At 35.1% G+C, this 27,711-nt stretch overlaps 1 protein-coding gene across 1 annotated transcript in view; it reads left to right on the forward strand.

Moving 5' to 3' along the window:
* Positions 1 to 27,711, forward strand: part of ASCC3 (activating signal cointegrator 1 complex subunit 3) — a 225,189-nt gene that overhangs the window by 30,045 nt on the left and 167,433 nt on the right. The window contains 2 exon segments of the mRNA XM_009998051.1: positions 10,463 to 10,663; positions 11,123 to 11,263. Of these exon segments, the coding sequence (XP_009996353.1) occupies positions 10,463 to 10,663; positions 11,123 to 11,263 (342 nt within the window).

Consider the following 27,711-nt stretch of genomic DNA (forward strand, 5'->3'; position numbering starts at 1 on the left):
GCTAGAAGTTCTGTTGCTGTGCCGTGCAACAGTAAAGTAGTATTCTGGTCTTAAAATTTACCTGTAATCTAAAGTTGGAGAAAACACATGTTCTCTTGTTGGCTACTAATTCACTGTTAGAAGACACTTGCTGTACTTGAATAAATCACTGAATGTAATATTTTTAAAACATGTGCCCTAGTTGACCATGACTTTCATATTTTTAAATAGCACTATATGAATTCCTGAATGCTAAACAGTTCTTTTTCTTTTAGCAATAGAAAACATCTTCCCATTGTGATAAATCTCTGTAAAGTACTTTGAAAAGTATTCTTACACAGCTCTGGGACAGGCTGCCCAGAGAGGTTGTGGGGTCTCCTCTGGAGACTTTCAAGACCTGTCTGGACATGTACCTGTGTGATCTGCAGCAGGGGGGTTGGACTCAGTGATTTTCAGAGGTCCCTTCCAATCCCTATAATTCTAGTATTATTAGAGCTTTTAATACTACGAATTATACTGTAGCATTTTTCTGGATTCATAAAACCTATTAGTGTAAATGCTAATAATATTTTGCCAGTAAGATGTCCTTTTCTTTGTTAAGCAGAATCACTGATTTTATTGCATTCCAGATTACTAATATGATTTATTTGGGGTAACAACTCTAAAACAAAGCATACGTAAATCATTTAAAGAGAGAAAAAGTCTTGATATGGTAGTATCTAATAGACTTGATATGGTAATTGAAATTCAGATACACTGTGGTGATAGCAAGACTTTATGAATGTTGTAGTATAACTTTGTATTAATTCTGAAATGGAATGTGAAAGTCTGAGTTCCTTGATTTAACATGGCACATGGATGTCCCAGCTCCAGCAAGGCAAAGTTCTTAGGAGCAAAGTTTAGAAGGATCAGGGATTATGACCACCCTCTAAAAGCCTCCGAAAGCCAGTACCAAGAAGATGACAAAAAGATGTTTGACACTGTCACAGTCCTTTGAGAAGACCTGTCTCTTTAATAGAAGATGAGAAACTGATACAATTTTCTCTGAAGCATCTCTGCATTAGGCAGATGTGTCATGATTGAGCAGCATAACTGCGAAAGCAAGATCAATTAATTGACAATATAGGTCAAACTCTTAATACTGGGAATATCTGTACTGGGGACTATAGAGAACTTTATTTTAGTTTGTTCTTTAAACTAGTATGACTGTGTGTGATATACTAAAAAAAAAATTGCTGAAAAATGTTTAATAGATACTGTTATGTGAAATTTGCATATTCATACATTGATTTGGGATGTTGGTCACTCCTTTTCATGCAAATACTAAATTCAAATAGGGAAATGCTCTTTTTAATATTACCATGAGATAAAATTGACTGCATCTGATTTGAATAAAACGTTAAGCCTGTTTCATTTTCTACACAGCTGCCAACTGTGTGTATATTGTGTAGTGCTGCCTCTGAAATGGTTGGAAATCTGATGGGAACACTTACAAAGACAAACCAGTAAAGGGCACCAGCTGCTGAAAAGCACCTGCTGAGCCACTGTGGGAATAGATGCATCTGCCTGTAGCTAGAAGTAATCTAACATAATACCTGCTTTTACCTGTCAGGATTTTAATTTGTGTAAAGATTCAACCAATGAAACTAATTCAGAATACTTAAATAAAAGGAAAAAAAACAAACCTGGGGTGTTTTTCTTTTGTGCAAAAGGCAACTACTGAGTAACAGAAGGCTGTGAAAGCTTCTTATTCTCATAACTATTTTGTGGGTTTGTTTTAATCAACCCAGAGATGGCAGCCAAAAGTCTCAGCAGCATTGTGCATAGTGTCTTACTAACGGCTGCAGTCAGTATGGAAGAGATTATGCTACTGGAGAACAGGCTTCCAGTTTTTGTTTAGTTTAGTTGAAGAAATGGATCTCGGGGTGTTTTGTCAGAGTGTATGTTTCTCTTTTCCTTGCAGTGTATTTGAGTAATTGCAGATGGTGCTGCACTCAAAATATGTATTTTATATATGGAAGTAATTTTATATTTTATATATGGAAGTCATTTTTTTCAATTTGCTGAATATTTTTTTAAAGTGTTGTACTGTTTTCCTTTTGATATTTGAACTTGTATTTTTCCCACACATTGGTGGCCTTACCAAGCAAGTTCACCATCCCTCATCTACCTTTTGTCTTCTTACTGTAGATCAGGTAGAACAACTTGTGTCAATGCTGCTGGTTCAGTTGAGATTTGGGAGAACAGAGTGTCCTTGTAGAAAAAAAGACTGATTGTAAAATTTAGGAAATGTTATTTAACATATGTACTGTAAAAGAGTACTGCCTTTTTGTTTAGCAGTACTGTGAAATTAACTGAAATATAGAAGAAAATTAAGTTGTAGAAAGATTATTACAGCAATAGCTCTTCCTCTGCGAATATCCTTCTGATTGACATTCTTTTTCTTTTTTACTTGATGTTTTTCAACTGTAATTTGGCTTCAGACCTCTCAGTCTTTCTGGGTTTTGATAGGTATTATTGGGAAGAAGCAGTTAAGGACAAGCTAAAGTAAATAGTTGGAAAATACTTTCCTGAGGTGGCATCTACATTTGCAGTTTAAATATTTGGTTTTATATGAAGAGTTTGAAATGTTGCCTTTGTGTACATAAAATAGTCCTGAATTAATTTGGACTTATTTAAAAATAAAAGTACTGAAAGATACAGATACTTCAATAGTATATAATAAGATGAAGTGCTCTTAAATACAGGTTTAAATTTGCTTTCAAAGGAAGTCAATATTTAGGCTCCAAATTGTGATGTTCAACTGACTGTAAATTGAGTGACTTCTATTTACATACTGAATTTTGTAGCATAAAGCCAATGACCAATAACAATCTGAGCATTTCAGGTAAACATGTGCTGCCACAGTGCAGCTGCATGTGGCTCAAAGAAATCCAGCTTTCTGGTTCACAGCATTTTTTTCCTCTTGTGCTTAATCACTGTAATACTTGGAAATCCAATTAGATTTACCTGGTGACTTTGCAGCTGTTATGTTTGTTGACTTCATTGAATGATTATAAGTCAAATATTTAACTTGAGAAAGCAACTTGTGAAGTGTACATTTATGTCGTTGGTTGAATAGAGAGACTTTGGTATAAAGCACATGCAGAGATGTTTAAAGTTTTGAATGAAAACAACTAAAAGTAGTTTTAGTCATTTTGATAATTAAGACTGAAGACTGACTACTGTGCTTCTGCTGTGTTCTGTTTAGGGAACAGCCATTTCTCAATGGAATATCATAGTATGAGTATGGAAGAAGAACGCAATAGTCTGGTTTACTTTAATAGTGTACCTGAAGACAAGCTTTTGTTCTTAGGAGTAATTGACCTTCAATTTAAAGAGAAAGACTGGATAGTATTTTAAATTCTAATTCAAATTACACTCAAGACCAAAATTGTTTGGTTTTTTTAAGAATGTAATCTTGAAGTGAAACTTTTCAAAGATGAGGGAAGTGTATGCTAATTCTGATATGCTTAAACATTTAAAAGATTAACTTGCACTGAAAATATTTTAGATTAAGGCTTGTCTTCTAATAATTTGATTCTAATAATTTGTCTTTAGCATGAGTTTCCATACTCTCCTTGAGACACAGATCTCTTATCTAGGTTAGGAATCTCCCAGGTCTTCCAGTGGTAGAAATAGGATTAAGATTGTCCATCAAGGGATTCAGTTAAAATTCACCAGATGGTTTTAAGTGTGTTAAAAGGTTTGTTAATAGAGACTAAAAGATTGGCTTTATATCTGATAGAATATTCTTCTCATACTTGCACTTTTCATTGACCTCGGGATCACACAGTAACTGCAAATACAGTGAAAGTTTTAACATTTTTGAGGTGTAGTAGTTGTTTGGGTCTGCAGAACAGGGAGCAGTAAGTAATGTAAGCTTAAAGTGGGAAACATTTGTGTGTGTGTGTGTGTTTTGTATCTTACTCTAACAAAATTCTTTTTCTGAATTCTAATTGGAAAATTGGAATTATCCTATCATTTAATCTTTCATTTAGAATATTGGAACTGAACATATCAAGTAAGAATGGAGTTATTTTTTCTTTCCATATGAATAAGTAGATGTGCTTTGTATAATAAGCATAACAGCAAGAATAGTATAAACAATTTCTTTTCTCAGCAACATGTTGGAAATTAATCTGGAGAAGAGAAATAGGAATTTTTAATTTGCAGTAAACAAAATATTGAGGATTTTATTTAGCCATTTGTAGGAATGACTTCATCATTGAACGTAATATGATGAAGGAAGTTTCTGTGCACGTATTCCTCCTTCTCTGCTTTTGTTCCCTGGATCTGAAAAGGATGGGGTATTTTCTGAGTCGAGTCTGTAGGAGTTAATTTTCTGTGTTCCTGATTCTTCTTCCGCTTGCTTTAGACACCTGTGGACTTTTGCCCTTCTAAACATTTAAGCTGAGACTGTCTCCCTGCCATGCATACTCCCTAGATGGAGGCTTTTTGGCTTGCTGTCAAATGTATCCTTAAGCTAAATAAGAATGCCTCTCAAGTTTTGCATTAGCAATTTGCCTAATCAGCAATGAGACTGTTTTGCATATCAATACCTACTATAGGTGCAAAAAAAAAAGTCGGGTCCAGTTGTAACCTGTAGCATGTATCCTTTTCAAAGTAAGTGAGAAAGATCTGTTAAAACTCCAGGGCTGCTTTCTAATCAAGATCTGTCTTGATTAGATTCTCGGTTTTTGTGATTCTGTAGTTTTCAGTGTCTTAATTTTCCCTTAATCTAAACCCTGAGAATTGCTGACTGGAAATGCTCAAATGCAGCTCTTCAGAAAGTATTATGCCTTTATTCTGACCCACACCTCAAGTTTGTGTGGTATGAGAAGGTCTGGAGTTTGATCTCTTTTGTCTGATGTCTGTTCCTTATGGTCACAATTTTTCAAGTTTGGCTTGCTGTGTTCTGTCAGTACTCTCCATCCCTACTACATTTGCCTATTACCTGTCTAGGCTAATTGCAGTAGCCACCCTATTATTGAGAGGTATTTATGTCCTCATCAATATACTGCTTAGGAAAAAAAAAAAAAAAGGAAAAGAATAAATCACATCTCACTTGATATGATGCAGTTGTTTCAAAATTCTGCCAGCTAGTGCAGAAATGGTGATTTCATGCAAGAATTCAACTTTCAAAAAGTAGTTTCTGTGTTTACTTTAACATCAACTCATAATCTCTTCATTTAGGAAAGATTAGCTAAACCCACTTTATATTAGTTGCATAAAATTGTTTCAGTTTTTATGCTGTGTGGTAGTAGAGTAACATTGTTTCTCACCAATATTCATAATTTAAGTAATTCCTTTAACTATGCTCTTAGTATCTTTACTTCTGTTTGTCGGGTTTCTCCCTTTGTCTTGCAGTGTCTACATACTTGAACAAATAGAAAAGGGTTTTATTGTATTAACTCTTTCATTACAGTTACTTTTGAGACAGTGACTTCCTTTTAACAAGATGCACGAGATTGCCTGGGGAATAAATTAAGGGAGCAGCAGAGCTGGGAGTTTGGTTTAGTTGTGTAAAGGCATGAGAAATGATGAGTGTTCTCTGAATAGAAAAAAAAAGCAAAACCTGCAGAATAGGCTGTGGCATGTAAACATCAGTTTCTTCATAGCTTCATCTTCCAAGAGTCTGGGAGTTGGGAGTAATGGAGGTCTAAATACATAGCAGTTCAGGAGGAACCTTGCTGTTTAGGGTAACAACATCTAAAAATTGTTAAACTTCGTAGAGATTTTCTTACTTCTCTCTTTCACACTCTTAGTTTTCGATAGCATTAAGTTCTTTACAAGAACTTGAAACTTTATTTATTAGGAAAGAAACACTCTTGATACTGTTAATATGGATGAAACATGAAGAAATTAAGATCAAGTCCTTCTGTCTTCATACAATTTAAACTTCTGATATTATTAGGAAATGCCACAACTGTCACCAGTTTTCATTTTGCTAGTTTCCTACTGGCTGCATGCTTCAAGGTAATTTTTGTGTGTAATTCACAAATCACTGTAGAAAGCTCCAAGAGGAGGCTCTTTTCTGATCTCCATTTCATTGCTATTATCTGGAATAATTTTCTTGACTTCAGATGCTTTTGAGTTTGCAGTAGTGTCACTGAAATCAGACTCTCTCCTTTGTGTCTATTTGGATGCCAAAATTTATGTACATTTGTTGCGCTGTAGAAATAGTTGCTTTTATGAAAAATCGTTCTGAAACCTGTTGTTTTCCTTTTCCTCAAATGGAATCACCAGAGGATATAATCATTCTGTCTGTAATCTTTTGTCATATTATAACTAGGCTGAGGAACACAACAATTCTCCCTGTGTGAGAAGGAGATTCCCCAAGCTGTTCCAGTGTTCTCAGTCAAAACAGTGAAAGCCTTGGAGCTGTGGTGCTTTTTCATCATTTCCATCAAACACATTTTGGGTTTATACATGCAGAAGTCTGTGGTTTTATTCTCTACATTGAACCAAAGCAAATCTCTCAAAGTTGTATTTTTTATATAAATCAGGGCTTGAATAATTCAGAAATCTATAGAAAAGGTATGACTGCTGCAGCTGTTAGTATAGCATACCTTGTCAAGAGACTAGTTTAGATAATGTTGGTGGCAATGTATCTATAGACTTCAAAGATTTTTTGTTACATCAGGCACCTTAGCTCTTAGCTGTCATGTATTAAGTTAAATATTTTCCCTAAAAACTCTTGCTTTTGAATCAACCTCTCTTCTTTCTTCAACATAGCAGATGATAAGACATTTTTAAAATAAACCCAAAAAAACCTAAACCAAACAGACATAGCTTTTTTTATTCTTTATTTTTTTAATTGACTGTGTAATTCAGGAAGTGCTTATGTTACCACAGTGAGGATAAGACTAAGATATTACAGTCACTGCATTTTGTTTTTTAACTGAACTATTTTGGATTTCCACTGAACGGAGGCTGCTTCTTCTCTAATTAAAGTTGATTTGTTGAAGAGCACTCACAACTTGCAGTTAGCACCCTTTTCTTTTGGGTGAGGGGAGAGTGCTATAGCAGGTTTCAGAAGTATGCTTGGAGAAAAAAGTGAGTATTTTCTGTGTCATATTCATAAACTCTGTAGAACTGCAAGGTCTGGTTAATTAATTGTGTGACAAACACTGAAGTGCTGATGGACTGTGCTGTGTTTAGAACAGACACTGTTAAGACCATGTTGTGAAAGCAGTTGTGTTGCTGAGCTGTAGCTTGCCTGAAGACTGAATTGTATGAACTTATCCATGGATGAGTCTTCAATGGCTTTAGCAGTTTAGTCCTGTTTTTAAGTTGCTGTTAGACCATCAACACACAATTACCTTTTTAACAAGAAGATTGTTTTAGCAAGTCTTCACTAAGTGCAATCTCATTTACTCATAAGTCCATTGTTTGTAACAGTAAGTTCCTTGGGGAAGAACTGGAAATCTTACTGAAGTAAAAATAAGAATTTTATAAAGTCTTATCAGAGCTGCCTTTAGTATCATCATCTGGTTTGTGGAAAGAGTTGCTTCTCGGTGGCCTTTCACATGGATTCATGTGTAAAACTGGTATGAAAATGTGTTTGTTGAGAATAGTGCTCAAACTGTATTCTTTGTATAACTTTGGTTTGTGTAGAGTTCTAGGGATAAATCACCTGTGGACCAGAAAGCTTAAGAATGTTGCATCTCATTCACCTTCAGTAAAAAAAAACCAAAACCAAACAGATTCTGCCATCCAGTGGCTACCACTCCTTTAAGCAAGTAGGGATTTCACTGGCTTGTCTGAAAAATAATTGATCTGTAGAATTCAACTCTCGTTAGTATGTCAGAGGGGAAAAAATGTTTTTTTGGTTTTCAAACTAGGTAGTTTGTATAAAGAACAAATTAAAAACAATTTTAAAAAATGTAGTATGTTTGCCGACCTGTGGACTGCTGTGCACACTTGCATTTCTCTCCCATGTCCATTTTTTTTCTGACTGATTTTTAATGGCAGAACAACTTCTTTTAGATTATGCACTTAAGCTGTACTTGTATTTTGGCATAAAATGAAGTTTTGAGGAAGGGTAATTGCAATATTTTTTTCAGTCAAATGTGGAGCTGGTTTGAAGATGTCTTAAGATACTCTTTTTCTCTGGAATTCATTTCTCTTGTAGCTTTTTTAATCCTTATGTTTCTGTAGAGTCTCCCTACAAAGACTATTATATACATTGACTGAGTATTGTGACTGTGAATGTTTGGTATTGATTTGTCAGTGCCTGCATTTTTCTTTTGAATTGATTGGAAATTAATTGATGTGTTTCATGAAAGACTAGACTCTGGTCAGAATACCACTATTTAAAAAAATACTTCTAGTCCTTACCCAGGCTTTTATAGAATTTGACTTTTTATTAACCTTTATTCCACTCTTAATGTTCCTATTTCAGTTAGTTCAGCATCCTTCAGTGAGTGAGCTGAGGTTTGTTTTTCTAGTTTGTTACACAGCTTTCTCTGGTGTTTCTGGAACATATCTTTATTTATTGCTGTTTACCAAGTCAATCCTTGGTGTTACTCCTTTACAGTAGGAAAAGAGACAGGACAAATTTTAGTTTATAAATTATTTATTTATTTTTGCTAACGGTTACATGTCCCAGGGCTTTAGCATATGCAATTTCTTCCAAATTTAGAGGAAAAGGATGTCTTGCACTTCTAACTTCAAGATTAAGAGAAGATGGAACAGTATATTCCTGGAAGCAGTTTTAGAAAACACTTCATTATTTAAATTTATTAACAATCATGCAACTGTAAAGAGACCTGTATGTGTAACTCAGCTATGTGACTGAAAAATTCCTGTCATTTTTTTCAGAAGACACTTACACCTGAGTTCATTTGGATAACTATGTTTCTGCTTTTGTTTGAAAGCTGCTTCTAGAAATAATGTATAAATTGTGCAATGTAGTGTTTTATTAGTTCAGTTCCACAGTCACCAGTTGTGTTTGTGAATTTTTCTCTATAGATCCCACTGTATTCAGTGTTTACCTGTGTGAACTTTATGGTGTTGATAATAGCTTCTAAAACCAGTTAGATGGAACTGTGGAAGAGCATTAGAGCAAACTTTGTCATCCTGAAATTCAGCCACTTTAAAGAAACTTGATGAAAAGTATTGGAAGTACTTGCATTAGATACATTTGGGTTTTTTCTTCACTAGACTTGTAGCAGTTTAGAATAGATATTTGAATATATTTGAGATGTGTCAAATAATTTGCTTAGAATTGAAAAGAATATTATTAGTATTGGAGAGACTATTACCACAGAAATTACTGGAAATTAACTAAAGCACCCAGAATAGTAGAAAGGGAGATCTTCAGAAGATTCTTTCATGACTGTTCTTTACAGTGAATTTGTGCTTTTGTGGTTTTCTACTGTTACAAGAGGTAATTGTAAAAAATATCAGTAAGATACTTTTTGTTATTATTAGTAGAAGCAGTCTAGGTAATTAAGTCAGTTGAAAGGAAATACTTCTGTGTTCTGCAGTCTCTTTTAAGGATCTATGAAAAGTAACTAAGAAAAAGCAAGTTGATTAGAAAACTCACTTGCTTTATAAATGGCCTGTTGTTCAGTGGCAGAAGTTTTAGAATCTTTAAATGCAGAAATTGTAACTGTGTACACAGGTTCTTTCTTGGTGAAAATCTCATTATTCAGAGAGACCAAGAAGAAGAAAACAAATATTTTTAAAACTTATAGTTTGTACTTTATAAGATTTGAGCATGCAGTAAGCTATCATAACTGCAGTTGCCTATATTAGCTATATAATTTAATTTTTTTTTAAACAGTCTTTAAGCTTACTTGGTTCTACACACACAAGTTTTATGTTCCACTTGGAGGCTGCAGTTTGTTGTGTTGTTGGAGAAAGGTCTGGACATAAACAATTGCAAGATGAAGCTTTCCTCAGAAGCAAAGAGAAAGTTGTTACTGAATTTCTGTGTGTGTATGCATAATTAAGCTTTATTGTGCAAAATGAATCATAAATAATTTTTTTAATAATCTGTTTTTTCAGCAGTTCCTGTATATTGCTGCCTCTTCTTCCAGTTTGTCATTTTAGATTTAAAAATGTGTATTCTTCTAATCTGACCATTGCTGTCTTACCAATGTTTAATTATTAATAGGTTGTTATTTTACTGTATATTAATTTTGGTCACACTCTTGAGTAAAAAGAAAATAAATGCTGAAATAGCATGCAAATTTTGATTAAAAGATATTATCCTGCTAGATTTTATTTTCCTTATGGGTTCAGGATTTGAATCTTGTGAAGGGATGGTATCCTCAGAATGAAAATATTGAATTAAGAAATATATTTCAACAAATATCCTGTTTTACTACCATGTCTTATTTATTTATTTATTTATTTAAAATATATATATGTACAAACACATACACGTATATATATGAAAACCCTAAAATATGTGTGTCGTTTGTTTTAACAGATTGGACAACTTGCTTTTAAAGGCACGAAAAGACTGAACCGAATCCAGTCTATAGTTTTTGAGACTGCCTACAATACCAATGAGAACATGTTGATTTGTGCCCCCACTGGAGCTGGCAAGACCAACATTGCTATGCTGACAGTCCTTCATGAAATTCGCCAGCATGTCCAGCATGGTGTTATCAAAAAGGATGAGTTTAAGGTAGGAGTTTAATGAACCAAGTAACAGCTTTTTAACTTGGAAGGTAAAACCTGTTATATGCTATACATGGGATATGAAATCAGGAATTTTTCAAGGGTATTACAGTCTTCCAAGTCAAAGATAAGGCTAGTTTTGATTTACTGTATTACTGTAAAAGCTATTCTTATTTGTGTTCTAAAAATCTTATTATGGGACTAAAAAGCTATGAAAACACGTTCAGCTTTGATGCAGAACCAATTTTCAAAGTGATGAGGCTGTATAAACAAAATCCATTGTCCTTTCAACAGCTGCACACTTATCCAACAAAGATAACTACTTTTCATATATCACTATTAAGATTTTTCACTGTAAGTGCCTGGCATCATATTTCACAATAAATTGTGATTTGTAATGGTTGCCATGAAACAAACGACATTGTGGGGTTTGGTCATTTATCAAGCCACTGTCCTTTTGGTGCAGATTGTGTATGTTGCTCCTATGAAGGCTTTGGCAGCTGAAATGACAAATTACTTCAGCAAGAGGCTGGAACCACTAGGCATTATTGTGAAAGAGTTGACTGGGGATATGCAGCTGTCAAAAGGTGAAATCCTGCGAACACAGGTATGTATGCTTAAGAGTTTTCCAGTGTTGTTTTGTGTGTGTATTCTTGTCTCTTCATAGGTGCAGTAGTCTTTTTTAAAAAAACCTTCTTGTAAAAGTCTTAATGAAGCAGATTAAATGTTTTTGGTGTGTAATTAGGTTATGTTCTAAAAAGTGACTTAATTCTATGTGGTTAAAGCACTAATGCATATGAAATATCTTAAGCAATGTGCTCATTAAACTTCTTCGTTTCTCCTATTTAGTCTTATTTCTATGGCAACCCTCTTCTGTATAACCTCTGTATAAAATCTGACCTGATTTCCAGTTTGTGAACCATGTTGGATTGTGCCTCTGCCTTTTCAGGATTACAAACTGAGTGTTGTATGAATATGCATGCAAGAACCTGACATTGATAATTTCAGATCTGGCATTCTTTGATCATAAACATCTTTGAAAAGCTGAAGGTTTGGTCTGCAAATGATAAATTCTAGATAAATTTGAAATGCTTTAACAGCATCATTGCAAATATGTCAAAATAATACCTTCTTTTTTTATTTAAAAGCAAAAGTTAATAAATATGTAGGTTCCTGTTAATAGCTACTCTTCTTGTTAAGGACAAATGAGGAAAAGAAAAAGAAATCACTAGGTTAAACATTTGGGCATTAATATAAATGAATAAAATTTATTTTTTTAGCCTCATAAATAATATTGCATAGATGAAGGTTTTTCTGGTTTAGAAGATACTTTTTGTCATACTTATTTCAGGCAAATGCTGTTTGTCAGTGAAATACCATGTTTCCAAAATACTGAGATACTTTTACATCTGTTTCCATATGAAGTTCCCTGTAATTACCCTTCCTTCTCCTGCCTGGTCCAAGAGATAGAATAAGACTTGGATACATTATCAATATGACCATATATAAATGTAACTTGTAGTGATTATTGATTCAGGTGAGTTACATGTTGCCAGTCTTACCTTTGCTGTATTTTACATTTTTATGGTCAGACTCAAGAAAACACGTGACAAAAAAGTAAGTTTATCTGTGACTAATAATAAAGAGGACCACAGCGTTAGTCTAGAATGAAGTCCTGGTTAACAGTTTTTGTATTTAGAAGGCACATATGCCTACATTATGACATATAGAGCCACAGTACTGGGATAACCAGTAACTGACAAACCAGTATCAGTGAGTAACAGCAATATCACTTCATCATATTTACGTTGTAACGCTGCCTAAAATTTGGGTTTACAAAATATAAACCTTTCCAATAGGGAATCCTTAATAATTGAAGTTATGTACATAGACCAAATGATAATTTAAAATTATTTCCTGTTTTCACAGTACTTATCAGCTAGGTCACATAATCATGTAGGTCAGAGTTTTAATAGTGAAAGAGTATGTGTAATCAGCAGCAAAACTGAAGTGATTGTGGAAAAGCCTGCTCTGAATGTAACTGCTAAGTTTGATGAGCAGGATGAAGGTAGACTAGAAAAGGGCTGTTTTCTCTTGCTCTCCTAATTTGCAACATAATTCATAAAATAGCCTCATTACTACAACTCTAGTTACAGCAACTAAAGAAAGACAAAAAAAACCCCAAACAACCCCAAAACAAACCATTTCAGGCATTACTAAGAAATGTGTATAGACAATTATTTACAAAGGTTAAATCTTATTATTCTAATAATGAAAAATTATTCATATATACAAATTATTAATTTAGGACAACTTAGTAAATTAAGTGCAGAAAGACTGCTTCATCATGCTCTCCTGTTTTGATCTAAAATACCACTAGTAGCATAATTCTTCATTTTCTTTTGGGGAATTGGAGAATTGGGCTAAAGTAGATTTATTTACAAAAATCAAGAAGAAATGGCAAGGGGAGGAGCTAGGTAAAAAACTGGGTTTTTTCCTGCCATGAACTCATCCCATTACTTTGGAATTTACTTTTTTAATCTGAAGCTTATTTGTCTTCAGATAGTGTTTAAGGATTTCTACAGTTCTGTGTGTAATTCATAGGCTAGAAACATAACTTTTAGGAGAATGGAGGTGGAAGAAAAATAGTCTCCAGAAGAGGAAAGGGTTACATGCAACCCAAAATGTAGTTCCTAGATTTTCAAAGGGGCTGAAATGAAAGCATTGAATAATTTCAGTTTTACATCAATAATAGTTTTACTTCTTTGCTCTTCAAAATATTTAAAAGACAAATACATAAAGCCCCCGAATTCTGGGACTGTGAAATACTCATTTTTTGTTTTCTTTTGTTTGTTGTAGCTAGTCAGTCTTCCCTTATGATTAATCAGAATGTAGGAGGTGCAGAGGAGAGATAACACCAGTCCGAGAGTTACCAGTGTAATTGCTACTGCTGTTTTTCAGGCTCTGGAGCCCAGAGTTGTTTCATCTTGTCTTATCAAAGTGCACAGAAGATATGTAGCCTTGTTATAAACTAAGGAAAGGGCACTTGTGCTGGATCTCTCTTTGAATATGTTGTTTCCTATGAAAAGCCATGAGCTTTCTTTCATCAACTGTGCATTTAAATCAGCTCGTCCAAGCAGGTTCCTTTCATTGCTTTTTATCCTATATTAAATTGATTCTTCCTTCAAAACTTTGTCAGCCTCTCTAGTGTGTGCATTTCTCAGACAGGAATACTCTGATATGTGTTGCTGCTTTATTTATAGTTTCAGAGTTGCTTTGCTAATCATTACCCTGCTTCCTAGCCTTTACTAGTGCAATAGATTAAGTGCTTGTGCTTCACAGTAAAGCAGTTTTCCTGTAAGCATTAACATTACAGCAGGTGGATGCCTGCACACAATTTTACTACACAAGGACAGTATATATATATGTGTGTATATATATATACACACAGTATAAAATGGAGGACCAGCATCATCAGCTGAAGTAAATTCAGGCATTTCATTGTTTCGAAAGATCTCAGCCCATTCTTCTAGCAACTGAAGGCCTGATAAAACCCTTCCGTGACAATTGTCTTCTGCCTCTTTTCTGAACAGTTAAATTTTTACCATCTTCATTGTCATCCTCAGGTGAATCAGATCAGTCACAACGAAAGACATAGAAATAAGTCTATCGTTAGGTATTAGTTAGAAGTAGCACTTCAGTGACAATCCTGATAATTTTCTCCTTCCTTTCCATTCTTCATGCTTCATTCTTCATACTTTGCCTCTGTATTTAAGGATGTGTTCTGTAAGTGATTACATGCATCTGTTATGCTTATTCTGATGAGGAAAAATTGCTTTATCTGACAAATTTCTGTCTGTCTTTCTTCTCAGGAGTCCACCCTTAATGTACAGTGGGGTCTGCCTTTATTACTTTTTCTACAAATATGTTTAACAGGTGAAATATGTTTAACAGATGAGTATGCCAGCAAAAAAACCCCTAATTACTAATTTAAGTTTTCATTCTTTTTATAATGGAATAAAATCTTAAATGTTTTTAGAAGATGTTCTCCTTTAAAAACATCTGTAGCACAATTTTGCAGAAATAACTTTCTCTGTGCTTTCCGTGCTGTCATTTCTATTAATCCCCAGAAGGCATCCATGTGTCTTGCTACTCCATACATTTATGGTATTATATTTAGATTATTTTGCTTGTGTTGTTCCATAATATGCTTTGAATCTTCATTAACAGTACTGGGGTTCCAACATGTACTTCCAAAGCCAAGCTTTTTTTAAAAAAAAGTTATTTCTAATTTTACCAGTGCAGAAAATGCCTTAAAAAGAAAAATCAAAATATTTATTTTGTTTACTCTTCAGTCTGTCTTCTAAACTTCTTCCCACGTCTTATGCAGTGAAATCCACAGCTACTAGTTACCTAGCTGTAAGATGCAATTTCTCTTCATGTTTTTCTCACAAGGAGGAAATGTAAATATTTAACTTGTCAATTTAATGTTTCAGACATAAGAGAGTCCAGGTCCATTAGCAAATAATTTGTATAAGTGCTTCATTGGAACTAGGAACAGAAGAAAACAAACTTGTTACAAAAATAATGCTATCTATTATACTGATTCTTCTAGAGAGTTCATCTTAAAATTTTAAAGCTTTTTTATAGTGTAAATAAAGATACATTAACTTTGCACTTTCTTTTCCTTCCAAAAATACAATCTAAGGGTGTTTATTTCTCTATTTGATATTTTTTCTATGAGCTCTATTGTAAGCATGTTTGGATACTGACATATATAGGAAACTCTGATACTCAGCCATCACTTAAGCCACAAATGATACTAAGAAAACTTTAGCCATAATATATTGTTTGGTAAGTTGGTTTTGGTATGTTAAATTTAGTGTTTACATAGAAAATATTCATAAATAATAAATGATGTCTTTTTCTGGATAGCATTTTTGAGATAGCATGAAGGGTTTTCTTAGAAGGCAATGGATTATTTGGGTGATTGTCCTCGGTACTTTTTTGAGTGTGCACATTTGTAGCTACTCAGTCTTTGCTTTATACAGTCTAGAAAATGACATAACACAACTTGAAAATCAACTTGTGGGCTTCCAGATCAGTTGTCTTTGACCTTGTGTTTGCAGCAACAAGTATTGTAGTAATAGTTATCTTTTGAAAGTTTGGAGAATACAACTGGGATCGCAGCAGTTTGGCTTTATAATGCAATCACCCAGTCTGAAGGCACTGCCCTGCACTGGGCACAGTAGCCTGTAAGATGATGAGTAGCATGATGAGCAGTGGTATCCTTTGGGGAGCTGCAGAAATACCTTCTGGCCTTAAAAATTCATAACATTTAAAGGTAGTGGCCATCAAAAACCATGTAGAAGATAATGTCCCTTCAATGGTTTATACATACATAACCGGAAACTTGAAAAATAATTTTAAAAAATAATATTGTCAAAGATGTATTATTTTCTTCTAAGGGAAGTTATCTTACTATCCTGTTGCAACTTCAGTTACTGTGAACATTGCTCATCCTTAAAACAGTACCTCAGCAGTTCTGTATGAGGTGTGTTAGGCTGCAGTCCTGGTCAACAACACACACACAAATTCAAATAAGTACATACAAGAGAGGCTGGCATTTTAAAGTTTAAATAAATTTCCTATGATGTTTTTGCTTTATAGTGTGTCTGAGACATGCAGATATAAGCCTAAATTCTTTTTTTAGTCCTATGACTCAAGCTTTGCTTTGAAGGCTGCCAGACTGTCCTGAGCCTTGCTCACTATAGATACATCTTGGTGTTAAGGCCAGAGTATAAGTGCTTTCTGTATTGCTAAAATTATGTAGTAGTTGAAAACAAATTTGGTATTCAAAGCAGGCTAATTTCCCCAGCCTATAAACCTCTACATCTCTGTTCCTTCCGTCTCATATTCTTGGAGTTAAAGGGATTCAGAGAGCAGGAGAAGGAAATTTATTTCCTTTTAAATAAGTATTATGGGGAGATGAATGAAACTATTATTGTGTGAATAGTCCTCTGCCACTTCTGAACGACTTAATATTTTTTTTTAACTCTCTTGGAATACAGATTTAATTTTTTTAATAGAGGGAAGTATTTTCATTTTTGTTACTGTTCTTGTTGATCAAGAAATTGATGATAAAGGAAGAAGAGTTACTAACTTGAAATACATTATCAGATTTCCTGTAGTGTTCACATAGTACTGAAGTACTTCAAGGCCTATAAGAATAGACTTACACATTTACTGAACTTGATAGGCTGTAACTCTACATGTGGGCCTGCCAGCATTCACAGAAACAGATATTTCTGAAACTTCTGGGTTTCTGCAGGCCTCCAGGTACCTCTGTCTCTTCTGCATAATGAATTTTATAAAAACTAACTGCTTGTCTGATTAAATACAGTGGTACTGGAATGAAACAATGCATCTGGTCTTAGTCTGCTTTCAATCTAAACTGCTTCTAAGCATTTCTCCTTAACAAAGCTAGGAAGTAGGAAACCTAGAGTAGCAATCACCCATATTTAAAAAAAACTTTCTTCTTTATAAACTCTTGTAATTTCACAACTCTGAAAAATTACGTGTTCAAATAACTCAATGCAAAGCTTAAATTTGTTTGCTGTAGCGTCCGGCATTGCTGAAATACACAGACATAAAGTGAAAGATTAGACTTATTATCCACGCAGCTCAGTTTTATAAAAGGGAGAGGAGGTGGTAAAGGAAGCCCTACTAAACCTGACTTGCCCTGTCATTTAGAAAAGGGGCAACTAGCTGTTGTACTTGTTCTCTGCTTTTTAGTGCGTGTAACCTACAGTGACGTTGCTTTCAGAGTTGATTCTTAACATTGCTCACAGTTTATGTAGAAACGATCTTAACATGTTGCTGAGAAACCATCCTTCAAAGCTTTAGATTTGAGAAGTGGTACCACTTTCCTTTGTCAAGTGCTGAACATGTTGAGGAGCTTCAAAATGTGAATGGTTTCCAAGATCCCAGTTAAGGAAAAAAACACACCAATAACTGAGTGTCTTTTCATAACCTTATAAACACATTGTGCTTGGTTTCGGGGTGCCTGTTGCCAGACTCTGGTGGCAGGGAGGTGCAGGTGCCAGATGCAGCTGGTTCCATCCAGCTCTATGGACCCTCCACAGGGTGCTGCTCAGCCCAGCAGCCAGGCTGTAAAAGCATATTTTAAGATAGGGCAAAACCACTGTGCAGCATTTGAGAGAGAGGCAGAAGTGAGGAGAAAAGGTGTGAGAAACAGCCCTGCAACCACCAAGGTCAGAGCAGGAGGAGGAGAGGAGGTGCTGCAGGGGACAGAACAGAAATTCCCTTGCAGCCCATGGAAGATGCCATGGTGGAGCTGATATCCATGCTGCAGCCCTGGGAGGACTTCACACTACAGCAGGTCGATGATGCCCTAAAGGAAACTGTGGCCCATGGAGAGCCCATGCGGGAGCAGGCTCCTGGCAGGAATTAAAGCCTATGGAAAAAGTACCCATGTTGGAGCAGTTTGTGAAAGACTGTATCCTGTAGGAGGCAACCCACACTGGAGCAGGGGAAATGTGTGAGGAAGGAATGGCAGAGATGAAGGCTTATGGACTGACTGCAACCCCCATTCCCCTTTCCCTGGGATGTAGAGGAGTTGGGAACAAGGAAGTTAAGTTGAGCCTAGGACGAAGGAGGTTTGGAAGGGTATTTTTGTCTTTGTTTCCTCACTATTTTTCTATATATTTAAAACAAAAATTGTAATTCATTTCCATAAGTTTTCCCTGTTATAGTAATTGCTAAATAATCTCCCAGTCTTTATCTTGACCCATGAGCTTTTCCATCTTATTATCTCCCCCTGTCCAGTTGAGGGGAAGTGAGAGAGTGAGGGGTGTATCTGGCAGCCACCAAGACCAATCCACCACAGCTAGTTTTAGATGTGGATTTTTTTAAAAATACAGCTACTGCTTTCACTGACATTTTACTTTTGGTGGTTTAAATCCAAGATAAATGTTTCATTAGCTTAGTGCTCATTTTATTAGCAGGTTATTTTCCTTCTTAGCTTTAGCCAGCTATTTATACTGGAAATAAGAGTCGTTTTGAACAAAAGGGGAATTCTTACTGAAGAGTATGAGTAACACAGCAGTACTGATGGTGTTTTTGAAAACACCAGTGTTGCAAATGAAAAGAGAATTTGTGTAAGCTGCATTTGCATTGCCAAATACATTTGTTTGATTACTGAGCAGAATGCTTTTCTTGAGGAGAGGAAATAGCTTGAAGGACTGAATGTATTTTGACATCTCGAAGATTAGCTGATTAATTGTACTTGTAAATGCAAGGCAGGAGTGAGAAGTGAAGCAGAGACCACAAAAGCATCAGAGCTGAATAGGGCAAGTAGTTCTGAGAGCAGCAAATGGCATCAGGACCTTTGAGTAATATGGATGATCACTCTGATAGATTCTGTCAGCTGATAGACTGATATTAAGTCATGAAGGCTTTATTCCCTTTTGGAATCTGATACTAATAAAATGGAATAATGCTTTTTTCTTAAGTTCTTATCTGCAATATAAAACTAATCAAGTCTGAAACTATTTGAAGCAAAAGAAGGCTATAAACTTGAGGTGCCTTCTGTTTCATCCACAGCTTTTATTTTCTGATACACTATTTCTCATTTCCTGTGCTTTAACAAGGTACAGAGATGCTTCTAGGTAAGAACAAATAGTAAACTTGATTCCTCATGCTTTTACTCTTACTATGGAAATGGAAACACGTAAATTCTGTTATTTTTAGTGCATTACATACTATCATATTCTGGTAAATGTGTGCTTCCCATTTCATGCCACTGTTAGAAGCTGAATATGCAGACATAGTAATTTACCTTATGTATATATTAAAAAAATGAGATAGTGACTCTTTACAGTACTTTAACATTCACATATTTCTTTTAAATAAGGCTTGTCATATTGTTCTGCATTTTAAGAGAAATCAGATGATGAAGGAAAACACTTCCTTTTTTCTTTAGATTGACATTGTCAGTTCTTATCCTATTCCTGTTATCTCTGCATTTTGTGAAAACTGCATAAAGTGTTTACACTGAAATTTACATAAAGTGTGCAATCTGAAGTACCTTTGAAGTAAGATAATTCAATTTTATTTTTTCCATCTCTTGATGTTTCGTCACTGTCTCTTTCTCCTTCTCCAGGATGTTTTGTCCATCCTGTCAGTTTTCATTCTGATGTAAGTGGCCTTCATCTCCAAGTGACCTTGGTTTTTTTACTTGCAGTTTTTGAAAACACCTGTCTTACTGCTAACTTTAGATGCCAGTTTCCATCCAAGAACAGAGTGGTTCTTTGCTCTAGAAACTTTTTTGCATTAGGTGCAATAACATCTACAAATCCGTTTTGGTATGAGGAGATAAACTGTCATGAAGTGGCCATCAGAAGTGATCCAGGGATTATAAAACTCACAGATACAGAAAAGGCCTCCCCTTTTCAAGTTGTTAATTTCCAAAGAAGCATTGAGCTTGGTTAATACTCCTTTTTCTAGTATGCCTAGAATGAAAAGTAGTGCTAAATTCTATGCACACCTATGGCTTCAGGAGCAGAACACCCTCTTTTGATCAGTGTTTGGAATGGCAGATATAATTTATCCAGGGGACTTCAAAATCTAATACAACAAAGGAAGAGGAAGGCATCTGCCCCTCTCTTTCTGAGAAAACTTCCAGAATATTTCTCACTAGTACAACCTTGCTGAAAGAGAAGTTCCTTTCTTCTGAATTTTCAAAGATATGTGCTATTAAAAATGAGTGTCTTTCTTCCTTTAAGTGAGGCAAAAACCTTACCTTTCAAATGAGGGAAGTATACCAAAATGTTTGGAACAGATATGCTTGCTGAAGTGTATGGCTGAGTCAAAAAAGATCAAGATCTTTTTATACAGTAGTAGTTCTGTAATGCCGAAGTCATCTCAATTTCACAGTGTCATCTCCATATGGATTTCCTTTGTTTCAGAAGTCTTCACAGCCTAGAAAATAAAATCTTGCTCCCTGTTTCATTTTCCATGCTTTTAAAAAAAACCCTCTATTATTTTCCTGTAAAAGCTGAATATATTTCTCAGTTGGTGTTCCTTTAAAGACAAGGAAGGTGTTTTTCAGTAGGTGCCATTTTTATGCAGTATGTGCTTTCTCCCCACTTTTCCTTCCTTCCTTCCTTCCATCAGTTTGGGGAAATAGTAAAGCAGATGAAGAAAAAGTATGTTAAACAGCAGAGAGTCAGTTTGGGGTCTGTAATGTTAATTCTTTGACTAAATTCTTTAACCGCCAGAGGTAAAGGATGTAAACTCTGTCACTTCACATGTGGGACTCCTGGTTGTCTCTGATGATGAAAATAATTAGGAAACAATTTGAATTTTGCTTGTAGAAAAGGTTTCTGGGTAACCTTTCAGTGGGTTAAGTTAATAAGCTTGTTTCTTAGTTGAATTTTTTGTCTGCATTTTATCTGTTGTTGTTCCTGGGACAACTACATTACTTTCTCAGGCTGATGCTATCAATTCGTGCCTTCAGCATCATACTTTCTTTTTTTTTTTTGGCATCAGTCTTCCAATACCCCAATGAGATTGTTGGAAGCCCTTGCGATTTACTACTCTTCCATTAATATATGTACCTATGGCAATCAAGATTTTGCCAGGGGGTGGGGGCAAGAAGTACTTCTGTATCATCACAGTAGCAGTTAGAATAAAAATAGTAGTCCTTTGCAAGAAACTGGAAGTGCTACCTGTGACCTAAATTCATTTCTAGATTTATGACAGAATCCATCTTGATTTTACTGAAATCAGGCTTCCTTTCTTCAAAAATTAAAATTGCTACTCTAAGACACTTATTTACATTTTATTGGAAAAAATATTTTTCCAAGAAACAGATATAATGGTTAATTATACTACATGCCTACCTGCTTGAGGTTATTGCATAATCTGTAGAATTTTCATACAGCCTTTGAGAAGCCTATTTTGTGTTTAATATAAAATGCCACATACTCTGATCAAATGTGTAATTGACTGGCATACTTTGGTATGACTCACTTGGCTAAAATCTTTGTTTAGATTGGCTTGGGAGGTGGGAGTTAATTTTTGTTTTAGCAGTAAAATGTAGTTGAAACAATGCCAGATAAAATAACAGTAATTTTGAACAACAGGAAAAAAATTGTTCTGTGTGTTCTGTAGTTAAAGGATATAAGGGCTTTTTTGTAATTGCATTCTTGGTTGTGTGTTCCCTTTTATTTGAAGTAATTATGTTCATGCCTGACCTAGCTACATTTCCTACAAGTTTTTCTAAACTAATTTGAAACAAAAGTTTTAAGTGTTTTTCTTTTTTTTTTTTCTTTATGAACTTGTATAATTCTTTGGTATTGTACTTAAACACTTACATGAAAATACACATATATTCAGTTTGGATGAAGAGCCCTTGGCATAAGTATCTGCTCTTTTTCTTTCCCCTTCACTGCACACATTTTTTCATTTACTTTAGGCTTTATCAGAATAAATTCAGTTTTAATATACCTGTATTTGAAGCACTTGCATTAATCACTGTCTCTGCAGAGGTTTGATATTACAGTGGAATTCTAAAAGTACTAGTGTACAAGTAAAAATAACTGTGTTTTGGATACACCATTGATCCAGACTGCAACGGAATATATTGAGAGGAATGCTGTTGCTCTTTCACTGTCTGGCTAAGACCAACAGTGTCACCTGCAGGTGAATAAAATAGATTTCTTAATTGGAATTTCAGACACACAAGATAAGTTACCTAATGAATTTGGAAAGATCTGGATATATAACATTCCGGTTAATATCTTAAATCCATTCCACTACTTACTGAGATTAAGAAATTAACTGCAAATGTGTAATTCAAAATAGTTTATTTAAGAAGTGCTTGCTAAAAAGATTTTGAAATAATTATTTAGTGTGTATAAATGGTATTTGAGAATATACTGCCTACTTATTATTTAAAACTACACAGAAAATGTGATTTATTACATTAAAATTCACTTACTATATATGTATTTATAAAGGTGAAAATAATTTCTCAATTATTCATCTCAGTTCATTGTGTTAGAATATTACAGAAGTGAATACAAAGCAAAATGTCAGAATATTGCATTTGAATTCAAAAAATCAAATAAATAAACTCTCTTTAAATATGTATATGTAAAAGATAGGTCTTAGATTATTACATCTGTTAATACAACAGATGTGAATGATGTCAAAGTTTTTCTGAAAGTAGAATAGCATACACATTTAATTGATGCTAAGACAGAGAACTGCTGTGCTTCAATATTTTTTGAGGCTTCAGCATCTTTGGCTAGTGCCAGGTTTATTAAAAATTAATTTTAAAAGACACTTATTTCTTCACTTTTCCATGACTGAGTGAGTCAAATTCTGTCTTGATCTTTATATGAAAGTTTTTTAGTTGTGTTATTACAATGATGAGATCATCCAGTGGCTACTGAACCACATGTGATCTGCAAATATTTTAAGCTAATTGTAAATACTAATGACATTGTCAGGGAGGCTTTTGTGCTATACAGATACAAGACTGTGGGAAGAAGGAAGCCTAGTTGGAGCTGTTAAGTTGCCCTCTCACTTTAGCAGTAGTGCTGAACCTCTTATGGGGAAGCTGCCTTTGAGCTTTCTGGTCCTTTTATGTCATTCAGGTGGGAGATCCATAGATAATACGTGTCAGTCTTGTGGATTCTGACCATAGAAAGATTTTAATAGCTTTGCGTAGATGATCATGTGTTGACTAGTCAGCTGCAGTATTTAGAGGCCTTAATGGTAAGTGATGATGTAAGGTGCATTATTAGTTTAAGCCTATTTTTTTGGGTCTTCACAGACACCAGTTTTGGTTTGTACTGTTTTTATTTAAGAAAATATTTTAGATAATGTCATCAAAAAGCAAATGTTACATCTTCATGTCCTAAAACAAGGTTTCTTTGCTGCTTCTTCCAATAACTTGACCTTGCTTTACTGTATTTTGGACAGTCCATCTTCTTTAATTGTATGCTGGCCAAGTTTTCTTCTACATCTCTCAAAACAGATAAATGTTACATTGATTTGGTAACCTTGATAATGGGGCAGGAGAGAAAGAGGAGAATTCCTAATGGAGTAGAAAGTTTCAAAAGATTTTTAGTTTCGTTGTATGTTAATATGCAGATACTGTAGGTGCAGTATTATAGCTGTAATAAGTTCAGGTAGCTTAATGTGTTTATGTCATGCAGGATGATTAATGATTTTTAATCTTTATGCAGAAGTTAGTGTTCATTTCATATGCTTCAGAAAGTGCATTATATGTCAGGGTATTATACGTAGCATTAATAAAATACTCAGGTGTTGAAAAGTGATCAAGCAGCATGTTTCTGCAATATTTTCCACACCCCTTTGTGAATCACTTAATAAGACTATGATACTAATGAGTTAAAGAAGATACTTCCGTATTTTTAATCTAAATGGAAAACTCAAAGGCTTTCACACTTTAGAAGTCTCTAGTGATCCTGTGAATTTGTTATTCCTTATTGATGCCTCCAGGCTCAAGGGTGGTTCATCCTCCTGAGCAGGAAGTGAAACAATGGGTGGCAGGAGGCCTGTGGGACAAAAAGGTAACATAAAAAGGAAGCATGCAAGAGGTGGATGCAGGGACAGGTGACCTGTAAGGACCGTAGGTACTGTTGGAGTGTGAGGGGACAGGGTAAGGCAAAGCGCAGGAGGATACATGAAGGGCAGCGAGAAAGGCTGTTTTGTGTAGTATCAGTTGGAAGCCTGGGGAAAACCACTGCAAAATGGGGCAAGGGACCTGAAGACAAAGAACATTTAAAAACCAGAGGTACTTCATGTCTTCTTTGCTTCAGCCTTTTTTGTTAGCACTGGCTTTCAGCAATCTCAGGCCCCTGTGACAAAGGGGAAAGTGCAGAGAGAAAACTTAAACCTTGATGGAAGAAAGTCAGGGCACATGGAAATAAACTAAGCATAATACAAGTCGATGCAATTTGATGAGGTTCACCCAGAAGTCCCTGAGGCAGCTGATCAAAGTCATTGTGAGGTTGTCCTCTTATCACTTTTGAAAGGTCACGGTGATCTTCTGTCATCAGACAGTGTACACAGACAGGAAGTCTGCAAGTGGTACAAAAGTGGGAGGAGTGCTTGGCAGATCAGATGGTGTACAGTCATTCAGAGGAACCTTGACAGACTGGAGAAGTTCCAGAGTTCAATGCCATGTCCTGCTCAGGAGTAAGGGATTAATCATATTCAGCAGTCCAGGCTGGGGGACAGGCTAGGAAAGCAGCTTGAAGAAAAGATACAGATGTTTTGGTGGACAACAAATTGAATATAAGCCAGCAGTGTCCCCTTCAGTCTTGCCTCTATTCAAAAAAGTGTTTCCAGCAGCTCAAAGGAGATGATCCTTCCCCTCTGCTCATCTCTGGTGGAGAAGACTCAGATAGATGTGATCAAAGTGTATGAGTATGCTGTGTATTCACAAGAGGATACAGAGGACTGAACCAAAGCTCAGTGGTGTCCAGTGAGAGGACAAGAGGCAATGGGCACGAACTGCAGCACAGGAAATTCTCTGTAAACAGAAGTTCTGTTTGGTTGTTTGTTTTTTTCCTATGAGGATGGTCAGACACTGGAAGTTTGTCTAAAGAAGTTCTGGAGTCTTCACCTTCATACTCAAAACCTGATGGGACACAGTCTTAAGCAGACTCCCTTAAGTGACCCTGTTTTGAGCAGTGGGTTGGACTGGAAGATCTTCAAAGGTGTCTTCCAACCTTGTCTGTTTTGTGATTCTGTGAAAATCAAGATTAGTCTATTTCAATGGAATTTTCTGTGTGAGAGTTACTGCATGTAAGGAGCCATTTTAGACACCATTTTGCCTATTTCACTGTTCCCGTATAATGATTAAAGATGACATTTTGTCAAACACGTTTCAGATTTTCTTTCCAGTGAAGGAAGGCTAATAAGCACTATGCTTTTCATATTTTTAAATGTAAAATTAAGACTAAAAATCTGTATTTTGTCTGAACATTGTCTGAATGTTAAATTCTAAAGTACAATGAATCTTAATAAGTAACAATAACAAATGCTTCAATTGAAGTTCTTAAATTATTATCAAAGAATCTGAAATTCAAGTACTTCATGCTATGAACTAACTGCTCATCTGCATAAGAATAATTAATGAATTTATTAAAAATACCAAATAAAATGTTATCTTTTTTTTGCTTAGGCATTTTTTGACGCTGAGGATATAGTCTTCACTAAAACTTGTAGGAATATAATTTTCAGGAGTGTCTTATCATTAATATTTTATCTATGAAGAACTCAGAAGAATTATTTACTTTCATTGGTTTTAATGGACTTTTATAGCTGAAAAGGTTCTTTGCAAAAGCAATCCATGTGTCTGCAAAATTACTGAGTAACTGTTTTGTGCTTCCAAATACTTTCCTAAGCAGGAAATTTTACAGGATAAAACCCCGGTCTTTTATAGTTGATGCAAATGATGCATTAAGTTAGACCCTACTCCCAGTGTACAATTTAAGGGTACTCAGAAGTCCAATTATCTTTGATTTAGACATAAAAATTGCAGAATAACAGCTGTGCCTGCTGAGTGAATATTCCTCTGCAAAAAGATAGCATATTTGAGTAGAGTTGAGGACAGGTTGCTCAGGGAATGTTCCTCTCTTTTGGCTCCTTTTCAAATGTAACTGCTTCTGGTCAGTTGAAAATGCAAGTAGATTACAAAATAGCATCAGAACAATTTAGAATTTATATCTTCTAAGTTGTCATTTTGCATGCTACAGAGTATTTTAGGTTGTCCAGCATTTATTGTGACTATCCATGGAACAAAAAACACATTCTACTTAAAATATTGCCAATGTTACAGTTAAAAGTAGAACTTTTTCTGTACTACATTACAAAATTTTTTTAAAGAAACTTTGATACTAAGGAATCACTTTACATGTAGTAACTATATTGAAATATTTTCTAATTGACAGTAGAGTTAATATATATATAAAGTATTATAAAGGATTAAAAGTATTTTATTAGCATGAAGTGTATATTATAGCATATCTTATTAGAGTATATGTTAGTAGGTTATTAAATTAATAGAGCATAATTAGAATGTATTATTTAGAATATATGTTTTTGTGTTCAAAACATGTATAGGGACAGGGACAGAGAGCAGAACAACCCCCCCATAATCCAGGAGGAAGTAATTAATGACCTGCTATGGCACCTGGACAGTCACAAGACCAAGAAGGCCAACAGCATCCTGGCTTGTATCAGGAATAGTGTGGCCAGCAAGAGTAGGGAAGTGATGGTGCCCTTGTACTTGTCACTGGTGAGGCTTCACCTCCAGTACTGTGTTGAGTTCTGGGCCCCTCACTACATGAAGGACATTGAGGTGCTGGAGCATGTACAGAGAAGGGCAACAAAGATGATAAAGGGTCTGGAAACCAAGTCTTATGCAGAGTGGCTGAGGGAACTGTAATTGTTTAGTTTAGGTTGAGGGGAGACCTTATTGCTCTCTACAGCTGACAAGACGTTTTATCAAGGTGGCTGTTGGTCTCTTCTCCCAGGGGAGATTTAGATGGAATATTAGGAAAAATTTATTTCCTAAAAGAGTGGCCAAGTAAGAAGGCAAGAACAGGCTGCCCAGGGAAGTCATGGAGTCACCATTCCTAGAAGTGTTCGAAAAAGCTGTAGACATGGCACTTTGGGACATGGTTTAGTTGGCATGGTGGTGTTGGCTTGATGGTTGGACTTGATGATCTTCGAGATCTTTTCTAACCTAAATGATTCAATGATACTTGTTTAGAATTGACATTTGAAAGTGGTTTTCTAATTGAAGTTTTGAGGATATTTATCTTGGTGTGAATGCAACTTCAGTGCAGTTGTGTATGCTAAGCTGATATTACAACTGTACGGAATAGTTTGAGAACTAATCTGTCATTCTGCAAAAACACATATAATACATATATTCCACTAGTGATAAATATTGGTTTCATTTGATCTTTCAACACCCTGATTATG

This window comes from Chaetura pelagica, unplaced genomic scaffold (genome assembly GCF_000747805.2).
Source record: "Chaetura pelagica isolate M959 unplaced genomic scaffold, ChaPel_1.0 scaffold165, whole genome shotgun sequence".
In the NCBI taxonomy this organism is placed as follows: domain Eukaryota; kingdom Metazoa; phylum Chordata; class Aves; order Apodiformes; family Apodidae; genus Chaetura; species Chaetura pelagica.